Here is a 12,047-nt window from a genome sequence, read left to right as displayed (position 1 = left end):
GGCAGTTGTAGATACTGAGTAAAATGAAAGCATTCTGCTTCACACTGCAGTTAGAATCAACTGTTCCCAAGTCCCCGGTAGGACCCTGTAAAGCTCAATAAGGTTTACCATTTTGGAACTGTGGGTTGTTTTTCAGAGTAGATATGGATCAGCTTCATATCATAAGTGTATCATTGACTTCCTAAATGTGAACTTTTATTTATTTGGGGTTTAAGTCCGGTTTAGGTCAGGGATGCCCTACCCCGGTCCTGGAGGGCCCCTATCCAGCCTGTTTTCGATGTCTCCCTCCTGAAACACGCCCGATTCAAATGATCAACTCATCAGCAAGCTCTGAGGAGCCTGATGACCAATCCCGATCATTTGAATCAGGTGAGACATCGAAAAGCAGGCTGGATAGTTGGACATCTCTGTTGTAGGTAAAATGACATAGATAGGGGGTGGGGGGGGTTGCTATAGTTGACAATTTCATGTGATGACACATCTTGATTTACTAGTCACGTGTAAGTTGTAATATTTTTCTGAAGACGAGTGAGCATGTTTACAATTTTACTGTATTGCGTTTTTAGGTTTTTTTTTGTGAAGGTACTGCTACCCCATTATTAAGTCAAATAGAAAAGCGTTTTTTTTTTTTTGGTTTTTTTTTTGTTTTTTGTTTTTTGCTAACACTTAAGTTAGTTAAATGTTGATGAATTTGTAAAATAACAAATCTGACAAGTGCAGCTAAGGTTGAAGATGAGATTTCATGTCAGTTGCTTCATGATACTCATGAAATGCTTGGATGCCCGAGCTGAGGCCACCGTAAAAAGGGAACCTGTAACTATTGCCGTGCATCTTCCCTCATGTAGATATGGAGAACACGATTGTTCAACAGACAATAAATAATCTAATCAGTCAATCCAAATGAAGCACTTGTGCTTCACTTGAAAATGCATTTTCTGTTTTGAAATTGCAATGAGAAGAGTTGGTGGTCCGTCCCCACCACGGACGGTAGAATAAGCGGTAGATATTGGATGAACACATTACTGTCAGTATCTATGTTGTTGTCGTTTTCTTTACACAAGAAGGTAAAAGCTAAAACACCAGAATACCTTTATTTCATTTAGCCAATTTTGCTTCTCCATACAGACGACAATTACGACGCTACTCCAAACCGATGTCGTCATAACTTGACTGAGCTCAAGAAAATGAACTCAAATTGCACTTGATGAATATTAAAATGGAGAATTTAAGTTGGTGCTTCTGAAATACTTAAGTTCACATTCTTGTACTGTTTCTGCGCCCTGGAGATGCCATGGCTCGTTTCGATGTCTGCTTTGAGCCCATCTGTTTCTCGTTGATTATTAAGTCACATTTTACTGTCGGGAAAGAGCAACTGCTGCCACAAAATTGGAAACAACATTGTGAGTCCTTCAACAAAACACTCGCAGGGCCCTCTCTGTGCATTCCTGTTCTCGTTGTGTTTTGATCAATGTTCGAGGGGGCTGGGCGCACCCAACGGTTTCTGTAATCATTCTTAAATCAGCCTTGAAAAAAAAAAAGGCTGAATTTTGATTGCTTTTAAAAGGGCAGTATTTCTTTCCTTTTTTTTTTTTTTTTTTAACTGTGGTGTGCCATACCAATATTCATGTCATCCACAAAACACGTTTGACTGGGAACGGCTAACGCCTCTTGAATGCAGCTCCCACAAAAGTTGTGAACCCTTCAAATATTTGCTCTGTCTTTTGCCTTTCTCTTGGTGGTGACAAACCAGGGTGGAATAGAAACCAAGTACACCAATCGGGGTCCATTCAGCAGATTCACTTATTTCTCGGATTGTGGCTTTGGGGATTTCTGAAAACCTCAGTTGAACTGACTTAAAAAACGTATCTACCTGGATAATTCCGCATACCTCTTTTTGTGGGTAAGAACTGTATGATAGACATGTAGTTTCTGTGGAGTTGTTTCTAACTTTTTACAATTCGAACGTTATTGTATTTGTAGATTTTGGTGGTACATTCACGTGTTTTTTTCTGACTACATACAACATGACTGTTATATGCAGATTCTGCGTTGTTGATTTCATTTTGTACCTCTGAATGTTCAAATGACACGTTTAGTTTAGAGATTTTTTGTTTGTTTGTTTATGAAAATGTGAAACCTGTCACGTTTATTTGATATGAAACCATGTTTTAAAGACGAACCAACTTTTTTGTCAAGGCAAATTTTTTTGTTGAGAAATAAAACAAAAAAAGCATGATAATTATGGTGTTGTGTGTATTTTGATGCCTTTGCCATTTGAGAAGCCATTAGGAAGCATTTGTTTTAATAAGTTATGATGGATCGAATGTATGTAAATGCTTGGACAAAATTACAAAGGGCTTATAAGTAAGTCTCATTTAGAAAAAAAAATAGTCCAGGCTACAGAAGCAGTCAAACATCCTTTTGTAAATGTGCTTTAAAATCCACACTGTTTGTTCAACACAGAGAAAGACTCCAGAGGAAGAGAAAAAAAAGTACAATCCCGCTACGTGAGCACATAGAAGCAGTTTAAGGTGCTTCTCATCCCAAATACCAAATTTTATCAAATGTGCAGACGCAGCGTCAACATGACTGACTCTTGTCCACTTGGAGACCCATAAAACTTGAGTTGTGCATCGTTGTTGATGGATGAATCCTTGATAACCAGTTTGTGATGGTGCTGAGGTGTTCAACACAATTCCTGCATGTTCACCCACTCTCTTTACTTCTTCATGATTGATGAAATATCCAGAAACACACTCTGTGGAAGAAAAGAGCACAGTTATAGGATAATACAGCTCTATAGACTCCCTGTTAAGCATGTAAACACTGTCTGTAAACCAAGATAAACTTTACAGATATCAAGCCACATTGAGTATTGAATTTTATAATTAAGGTTGCACTGAAGTGGTGCGTGAGCATTGCAAATTGAATAATGGTCTCCTGTTCAAATCTGTAACTGTGCTTTAGCCCACAAGAATAATGTAGCGCAGTCAGTCAGCATGACTGCAGTCAATGGACGACATAATCATCTATATACAGTATACTGTATATCCATATTCATATACATCCATCCATCACCTATCCATCCATCCATCCATTTTCTGATCCGCTTAATCTCACAAGGGTCACCGGGCGTGCTGGAGCCTATCCCAGCTGTCTTCAGGCAGTAGGCGAGGTACACCCTGAACCGGTTGCCAGCCAATGGCAGGGCACACAGAGACAACCAACCATCCGCGCTCACACTCACACCTCGGGACAATTTAGAGTGTTCAACCAGCCTGCCATGCATATTTTTGGAATGTGGGAGGAAACCGGAGTACCCGGAGGAAACCCACACAGGCATGGGGAGAGCATGCAAACTCCACACAGGGAGGCCGGAGCTAGAATTGAACCCGATACCTCTGCACTGTGAGGCCAATGCACGAACCAGTCGATCACCAGGCTGCCAAATCTCTGTCTGTCTGTCTGTTTGTCTTTCTCTCTCTCTCTCTCTCTCTCTCTCTCTCTCTCTTTCTCTCTCTCTCTCTCTCTCTCTCTCGCTGTCTCTCGCTTGCTTGCTCGCTTGTGCTCACTTTCGCTCTCTCTCTCTCTCTCTCTCTCTTTCTCTCTCTCTCTCTCTCTCTCTCTCGCTGTCTCTCGCTCGCTTGCTCGCTTGTGCTCTCTCTCGCTCTCTCTCTCTCTCTCTCTCTCTCTCTCTCTCCTCTCTGCTTCTCTCTCGCTCGCTTGCTCACTTGTGCTCATTTCTCTCTCTCTCTCTCTCTCTCTCTCTCTCTCTCTCTCTCTCTCTCTCTCTCTCTGTCTATCTATCTATCTATCTTGCGCTATGCAAAAGAAGCACTGGGCCAAACTGAAAAGAAATAAACAAAAATGATGTTTAAGTTGTAATTTCATAATGAGAATGTTTCATGATAAAAAGTCCCCATTTCATAAGAAGGAAGTTGGATATTGTGGGGAGGAAAAGTGAATGTTTTGCGATCCAGTCCTAATATTATGAGAGAATTTTTTTGTACAAGTGGAAGTGAAGAAAGGACATTCGAGCCACTCTTTGTCTCATTGGATGAGCAATGGGAAGGATCTTGTCAGATTATACATCGGCATTTTCACATTAAACAGTGAGAATGTTGGTCAAAATTTTGAATCTTGAGTGAGTGGAATTCCAGTGGATGCGCTATATACAAATTTAATTTGTAGTGGTTTTCTTTCTTTATTTATTTTCTGCATTTGCATATGTGATAATAGAGTAATCCAAAAGTAATTACAAGTAATCATATTACATTACTTTAATATTATGGTACTTGGATTAGGTTACAAATGACATTTTTTTAACAGGTAACTCGTAACAGTATCCATCAATCCATTTGATAAGTAACGCTCCCAAACCTGAATTCATCATCATTTTTAGGCACCTTTGCACAATACTGGGGACCAATTATTTTGGGGAACAAATCTCAGAATTCACTTCAGAGGATCTTTTAATCATTTCTTTTTCACTTTTCACCTCAAAAATATTTGTTACGAAGTCTTTGTTCCCGAAACATCACAAATTTAATGTTATACCGTTATTTTTGCTTGTCAGCATTTCCTGAATCCTCCAACGGCCGCTTCAGGGCGAGCTGCCTGCCGCCACGGCCCCAAACAATGCCATTTCTCTTCAGTCCACCACTCATTTAAATCAATTAATCTAGCCTCCCATATCTTTAAATGAAATGTGTTTCTCATGCTCGATCCTTGATTTACAACCTGTAATCTCAGTCAGAGTTGTTCCCGTTTTCCTGTTTACATAGGCCGTCATAAATTTTGATCATCTACATGACACTGATTGAAACTCTAAATAACACACTTGGCATTCAGATTCAAATATTTGAGTTCAACATGCGATACGTGTGGTCTGTGTTACTTGCCATTGACATTCTTCGCCCCCCGGGAGGCGGCATCATGAGCATGTCGCCCTGCAGTGAGCCCAGTTCATCTGATTCTTCTGAGGAATGTAAGGAGGAACTTGTGGAACGACTGACTGATGACAAGCTTTCAGATGGTGGTCTGAACATGAAACTGTTTTTTCTAGGTTTGGGTAGAAGGACCTCACTCCCCACTGAGTCTCTGCGGTCATCCTCCAGATTTGTCGTAGAAGACGGCCGTCTAGCGCGACTACACGGAAAAGCCTCGAAATGGCTGGCATCACTGTGCTCTCTCTGATGGGTATCTTTGCCAGGGCTTGATGCACTTCCCTCTGCTGCAGACACCACCGTGTCCAAGCCATGATGGTTGTCCACTATTGCTGTGGGTACCTCTGGACCTTGATGAGTTTGGGAAATGACATAGTTGTGAGTGGATTGTATTCTGGGTTCGGGGCAGATGTAGTTGGTCTGGATGTGCCCCAGATGAGCCGAGCTGTCATTCCTCGGAGCCCCGTGGCTCGTTTTGAGCCCGGGGTAATGAGGAGGCTTTACGTCTTCTTCTGGTATTACATTGAAGGTCTGTGTCAAAGGTCCATTGTAAGGTGACGCATTGCTCATCACACAATGATGTGACAGCGAAACCTTCCTCCTGGACTTGAAAATTAAACTGTCATCTTCCATGTATCTCTCTCCAGAGAGGGCCGTTTTGATTTTCCTGATGCCAAGGTGGGATATTTCCAGAATGTTGAGAGAAAGCGAGACACCAGCAATGGCGATCATGAAAACCATGAAAATGGTCTTCTCGGTGGGCCTCGAGATGTAACAGTCCACACTGTTGGGGCAAGGCATCCTTTCACATTTATACAGCGGGTCAAGTTGGACACCGTATAGAATGTATTGTCCAAGTATGAAGAACACCTCCACCACAGAGCGTACAAGGATATGAATGATGTAGGTTCTCAAGAGGGATCCTCGAAGAGGTGCCTTTTTTACCTTTCGCTGTTCATCCAGCTTCTTCAACTCCCTCTCTTTTCGTTTATGTTCATCCAGTGGCAATTCTGCTTCATCCATCTCCTCCTTCAGCTGTATCCGTTTCCTATGGCGCTCCTTCTCTAGTGCTCGGATGCAGTAGAGGGCATGGCCCATGTAGACCAGTGAGGGTGCAGAGACGAAGATGACCTGCAAGACCCAGAAGCGAATAAGCGAGATGGGGAAGGCACGATCATAGCAGACTGCCTTGCAACCTGGTTGGTCAGTGTTGCAGACAAATTCAGACTGCTCATCATCCCATACATCCTCAGCAGCTGCCCCCAGGATTAGCATGCGGAAAATGAAGAGAATGGTGAGCCAGATCTTGCCCACGATTGTTGAATGAATGTGGACCTCCTCCAGGATGCTGCCCAGTAGGTTCCAGTCACCCATCGTAAGGTCCTCACCACTTTATTGCCACATGTCTTCGAGCTGAAGAGACAAGGGATAGAGATCTTGATCAGCCTTTTTACATGTACAGTACAGTGATCCCTAACTTATCGGGGTTTATGGGGGGCGGGATAAGAAAAACCGCGAAGGAATTTTTGTGTAATTGTATGTGGGTACCAGCATGTTTAAAATATGTAAATAGTATTTATACTTAATATATTTCAGACAAAGACTACAGCAGTACACATATTTACTTCAATCATTAATTATAAAACTTTATACACTAATTAACATTCATCAGCATTGCCTTCTGAGAGGCAAAGAGACTTGTGCTGGTGGTGTAGAAGGTGGCTTTCACTTTACGCGCTGATGGTGTAGCCGCCGTTAGCCTCCAGCTAACGCCTGGCCAGCTATCCCCGCGCAGCCGATGTGTTTATCATAAGACAATTAATCGGTATTGATGAGGAGGAGGCGAAGAGAGATGTGCTGCTGATTTGAAGCCCAATCACCCACATCTCTCTCTCTCACTCTCTCTTTCTCTCTCGCTCTCTCTCTCACCCACTCACCTCAATCATGCGTACAGGCATGGTCAAAACCTTTGAGTCATTCACCATTTTTTTTCTGAATACAGTACTCTGGAAAAAAAAAAGCAGCGATAAATGAAGTATGATATAGTGATCCTTCACTATATCATTCTCGAAGCCGGTATGTTTACCCATATTATTTCGCACTCTCATAAAAAAATTCACACATTGACATACTCTAACCATCGACATCACGGACATATGGATTGTCCAGATCCAAAGTGACAAATCTACCAACTAAATGGGCAAGTCAATACAGTGTCCTTGAGATAAGCGTTTAATTTGTTCCTGGACCAGTCACATTACTCAAAATACTTGTAAATGAATGGAAATGCCATTCATCGTTTCCAGGCCCCCCCAGAAAAAGCAGTCAATGTTTGTAATGTGTTTTTCAATGAGAAAAAAAAAACAACACTCAACACATTTAATATAACCTTGTACAGTAATTACATATCTACATGAAATTCAAAATTATTGAACAGTTTTTGTCAGACTTACTCCTTACTGCACAATTTGCTGCTCACTTTGGTGTGTGCGCTTTGGCTACCTGCGGGCTGACATGTGGATATACTGTACTGGAGATTCAGCTTCTCTCTCGGTTTCTCACGCCGACAATAATAATAGTCATTCTTTGCAGAGGATAAATAAGATATCCCCCTAAGTATTGTTATCTGACTAAATGAGGTGCTTCAGATGTTTGGTGCCTAAAGGTTAGCAACACTGCCACGTGGATGCTTATTGTTAGCCCATGGGCCTATGGAGTTTCCCTTTGTATGTTAGCATTCAAGGTGGAGTTTGCAGTTTCCAAAAAAGAAAACTTATTTGTCGTGTATGTTAAAATTGGCTGTATGACTTAACAAGAGAAGGCTATTAAAATGATTATTTGAAAAACAAAAACAAAAACCATGCCTTCTGGCCCCCTCATATGCCTCTTGTTTTAAAAGTTGTCTCAGAGCGACAAAACTGGCCAAAAGGGATAGTCTGTCAATCATTTGTACCTCCGCACCTTGGGCACGCAGCCTCTTGAGGACACACAACAGCATCTCGCAAAAGGAAGTTTCTTGGACGGATCATTTTGCAACAAGTTACAAGGAAGGATTGGACACTCTCTTGTTGTGTGAAGAGACTTGGGTCGCCTGCTACCATACAGGGTCCGTATCTCAAGTGTGCCTTCGCAAGTCAAAGACAAAAATTGTCCAATCAATGGCTTGTATCTCGAAAAACTCAGAAGTATCCCAAGACACAACCTTTGTCTTCGTCGAAACAGATCAAACCAAAGCAATACAAAATAGCCTTTCAAATTTAAAATGGAGCTCAAAGTGTTTTACATGAGTCCAAATCAACCTCTCCTGCCACCTGCCCACAAGAACTCAGACAAATCATCCCTTTTAATTCCAGATATTTACAAACAGGGCTGATACACAGTGTGTTTGTTTCTTTGTTTTCAGCGGGTACATTTTCCTTCTCCAATTTAGCAGATGAAACTCAATCGGGTTTAACTCCAGAAATTGACTTTGTCACTATAAACAAACTGCACTTCTTGTGCCTGATTATCTCATTTGGTGTTTTGACAGTGAGTTTTGGTTTCTAATCATCTTGCATGAATTAATGCTTCCCCAATCCATCACAAAAGCATGACAGTATGATAAACCATGACAACACTTGCGTTATGTTTCACAGTTTGACTTAAATTTGTCATCATGACCACATTTCTCCCTCCACCAGTGGTTTGAAATTGGACGAAACTTTACACCTGCTGGAAAAAGGTCTAAGCTGTGGCGCAGGTGGTCCAACACAGTGGTCTCCAACCCCCGAGCCGCGGACCGGCACCGGTCCATGGGTCATTTGGTACCGGGCCGCACAGAAAGAATAAATAACTTATATTACTACCATTTCATTTATTTCGCAATCCGAAAGATGTTTTATTTAGAAAAATTACCGGATTCTCTGTTACATTCGTCTACGGTATGTCACTTTTGACGCAGGTCAAGGTGTGCTTCTTGGTCACGTGATTGGTTACCGCTAAAATGAAATCCAGGAGCGAGCAAAATGAGTAAAACACAAAAGTCTTTGGGAAGGGGAAAAGGCCCAGCCAGGAGTCAGAATAGGAACCTTCGACTTTTAAGAAAAAGAAAGCCACATTTAATACACAGTCTCAGGAGTCCTACTTAAAGTAAAGATTTATCTCAACAGAAGATTCCTACATACAGTACCAAGTCCACTCTGTATAATATGTGGCGATGGTGTGTCGTATTTTTCATGCACTTTGTATTTGTGGAATGTCTTATTTTGAAGGCACGTTTAAATGTTACCATACTGACCAGTGGGTATTGCGGCCAGACAGGCCGTCATGATTCGTGTTTATTATTACGTTTCGAAAATACCAGTTTTCACGCAGGTCATATCATATTATTTTGTTGTATTTATCAGCCACACCTAAAAGGATGGTCCCGGAAAATATTGTCTGACATCAAACCGGACCGGTGGGCCAAAAAAGGGTCATTACCACTGGTCGAACGCATCCATCCATCCATCCATTTTCTAATCCGCTTATCCTCACAAGGGTCGCGGGGCATGCTGGAGTCTATCCCAGCTGTCTTCAGCCACTAGGCGGGGTACACCTTGCCAGCCAATCGCAGGGCACTCATAGACAAACAACCATTTGCGCTCACAGTCACACCTTGGGACAATTTAGAGCAGGGGTGTCAAACTTATTTTTGTCGCGGGCCACATTGTAGTTACGTTTCCCTGAGAGGGCCATCATGACTGAATTTTATGAAACCGTGTCAATGTTTAAACACCTCCACATATTACATATTCAGTGCGCAACAAATTGGTGGATAACTAGTTTTGAAATCAGAAGTCAAGAATAATGGTTTGTTCAGCCATTGCTTATGTTAATGTAAAAAATATGTAATGAGATAATGCTTGCAATATCTCTGTTATGATGGAATACATATGACAATTTGAAAATTTTGGTTCGGACTTGAGCAAGCATCATGAAAAAGTTGAAATGCTTGATTTGCTCTCGCGGGCCACACAAAATGATATGGCCAAATCTGTCCCCCTGTGATTTAGAGCAGGTCTCAAACTCGCGGCTCGTGGGCCAATTGCAGCCCGGACGCTAGTTTGAGGCCCCCGCCTTGATATGAAAGCTTAATGTTCCTGCGGCCTGCACGAGTTTGATATGGATGCAGCATGTGTTCACACTACCTCCATGCTAAATAATTACGTCTGTCTAATTCGAAGGCCGATAGCTATGTGTCCGTGTTAGCGTTTGCTCCATGCTAGCTACGAGTTGAACTTTTCGAACTTTGTTAAATGTTTGATTTATTGAATTTAATATTAAACGGCCACCACAAACACTTTGTGTTTCCATGTTTTCTGACCTTACACCAATCATGAACTGTGCCGTGCTCGATGTCATATGCAGGCGCAGGACCCTGAGCTGATCTGGTACCAGCGGAAATTATGTTCTTTGATTTCTTTATTTATTTATTTATTTAGATCATATTTATTTATTCATTTTCCCATCATATTATGTGTAGTAAAATAAAAATTACGATATTTGAGAACAGTGTAATGTTTTATCTGAGCTTTTCTTGAGGAAAACCGGAGCCAAAGCACTGAAAAAGTCCATTTTTTTTCTCTTTTTCATAAATGCATTTTTTGGGGAAAATCTGATGCAGCCCAGCCTCACTCAGACCTTAGCTCCAGCGGCCCCCAGGTAAATTAAGTTTGAGACATTTGATTTAGAGTGTTCCATTACCTTGCCACACATGTTTTTGGAATTTTGGAGAAAACCAACGCAGGCCAGCCGAGAAAATGCAAATTCCACACAGGAAAGCCGGAGCCGGAATCGAACCCTGCACCTCTGCACTGTGAGGCTGACGTTCTAACTAGCTTGACCACCGTATCGCCCTGGTCTAATGCAAATTTTGTGAATTTGATTGAGGTGGATGGAGACAGATTCAAAGCTACGTGGACAGGGTAGTGGATTTCATCCTATTTCGTTCAAAAATACCTGTATGACAACAGCCCGCACGGATCCCTCTGAATCCTTCTAAAAATAAATTCATTAAATACATTCTTCTTCTTCTTCTTATAAGATCTAAAATCGAGCTCCTTGGTCATGGCACAGTTATGGGAGAGGTTCAAACACGGACACTAACGATAGGGTTGGAAGGAAGCCCTCCAAGTGCCCACTTCACAGCCGTGATCTGTGACAGCCTGGGCCAACTTTACATCATCCAGCCATGCAGATGCAGGTCAGTCTGCTTGCAGTTCCCTGCAAACGTACTTTGTGGCTCCATCAAGCCAGTTTCTGCCGATGCAATGTAAAAGACAGTACGCCTCTCGCATGCCAAATTGAAAGGGAATGAGAGGAGCCGCTACCGTTGGCCATGAAGCTAGTCATGGAAAAAAAGGCGTGAACCGCCCATGTCAACCTGTGGGTGTCTCCCAAAATACCACAACAAGGAAATATCCACCTGTGCGCTTTGTGCTGGATTTGAACTAGGCACAAGAGAGCCCAATAAGTGTTTGCAAACTGAGGATGCACATCTTTGAAGCTTTGGAGGTGGTAATCGTTTCCATTCTTGCTTGATAGATTTCAGTTGAGTCTCGGTTGTTGTAGTTTGTGTTTTACAGAAAAATCTTGATGTTAGTGAGACAGCTGCCAGCACCTCTATGTTCCTTGCAGTCCCTCGTTCACTGTGACTGGAAAACTGGTGCAGCGGGAGAGGACTGTGATAGGGACAACTCAAGAGCGTCTGAAGGAGGACAATAAAGAAATGCTCAATTCTATTCTGGTTCAGGAAAAGCCACTCATATCTGTGACATTTCTGTCTGTGAAGTATTGGCATCTAAAAGCCTCTTAGTCCAGTGCTTCTCAAACCTTTTTTAAACCTAACACCACCTCCAAAGAAAATCGGTCCCACAAGTCTCACTCATTACCACCATTAACTTACAGGAGCATAGTAGGTTCAAGTCTAAGAAAAAAAACTCATTATTTTTCCTTTGTTTTGTGTGTGTGTGTGTGTGTGTGTGTGTGTGTGTGTGTGTGTGTGTGTGTGTGTGTGTATTTTTATGTTTTACAGTACTGTTTGCTTCCTGGGTGGCACGGTGGTCAACTATTTCGCACATC

At 42.0% G+C, this 12,047-nt stretch overlaps 1 protein-coding gene across 1 annotated transcript; it reads right to left on the bottom strand.

Annotated features, from left to right (window-relative positions):
- Window positions 1–1,559: 1,559 nt before the first annotated feature.
- On the bottom strand, window positions 1,560–6,358 carry LOC109514485 (gap junction alpha-10 protein-like). Its single transcript, XM_019867612.1, has 2 exons — window positions 4,898–6,358; window positions 1,560–1,953 (listed from the first exon to the last, which is right to left on the bottom strand). The coding sequence occupies exons 1-2, from the start codon at window positions 6,318–6,320 to the stop codon at window positions 1,628–1,630; spliced, it is 1,749 nt and encodes a 582-aa protein (XP_019723171.1). The 5' UTR covers window positions 6,321–6,358; the 3' UTR covers window positions 1,560–1,627.
- Window positions 6,359–12,047: the final 5,689 nt, after the last annotated feature.

Source organism: Hippocampus comes, unplaced genomic scaffold, assembly GCF_001891065.2.
Source record: "Hippocampus comes isolate QL1 unplaced genomic scaffold, H_comes_QL1_v1.1 scaffold306, whole genome shotgun sequence".
NCBI classification, from domain to species: Eukaryota; Metazoa; Chordata; class Actinopteri; order Syngnathiformes; family Syngnathidae; genus Hippocampus; species Hippocampus comes.
Note: the sequence above shows the minus strand (reverse complement) of the source record. Positions and strands in the feature narration are given on the sequence as shown.

Excerpts from the sequence above, each read along its gene's own strand:
- LOC109514485 (XM_019867612.1), bottom strand. The coding sequence starts at position 6,320 with ATGGGTGACTGGAACCTACTGGGCAGCATCCTGGAGGAGGTCCACATT. Across the intron at positions 1,954-4,897 it reads GCGAAGAATGTCAATGGCAA|AAAAAGTTAGAAACAACTCC; the intron begins GTAACACAGACC and ends CGTTCGAATTGT.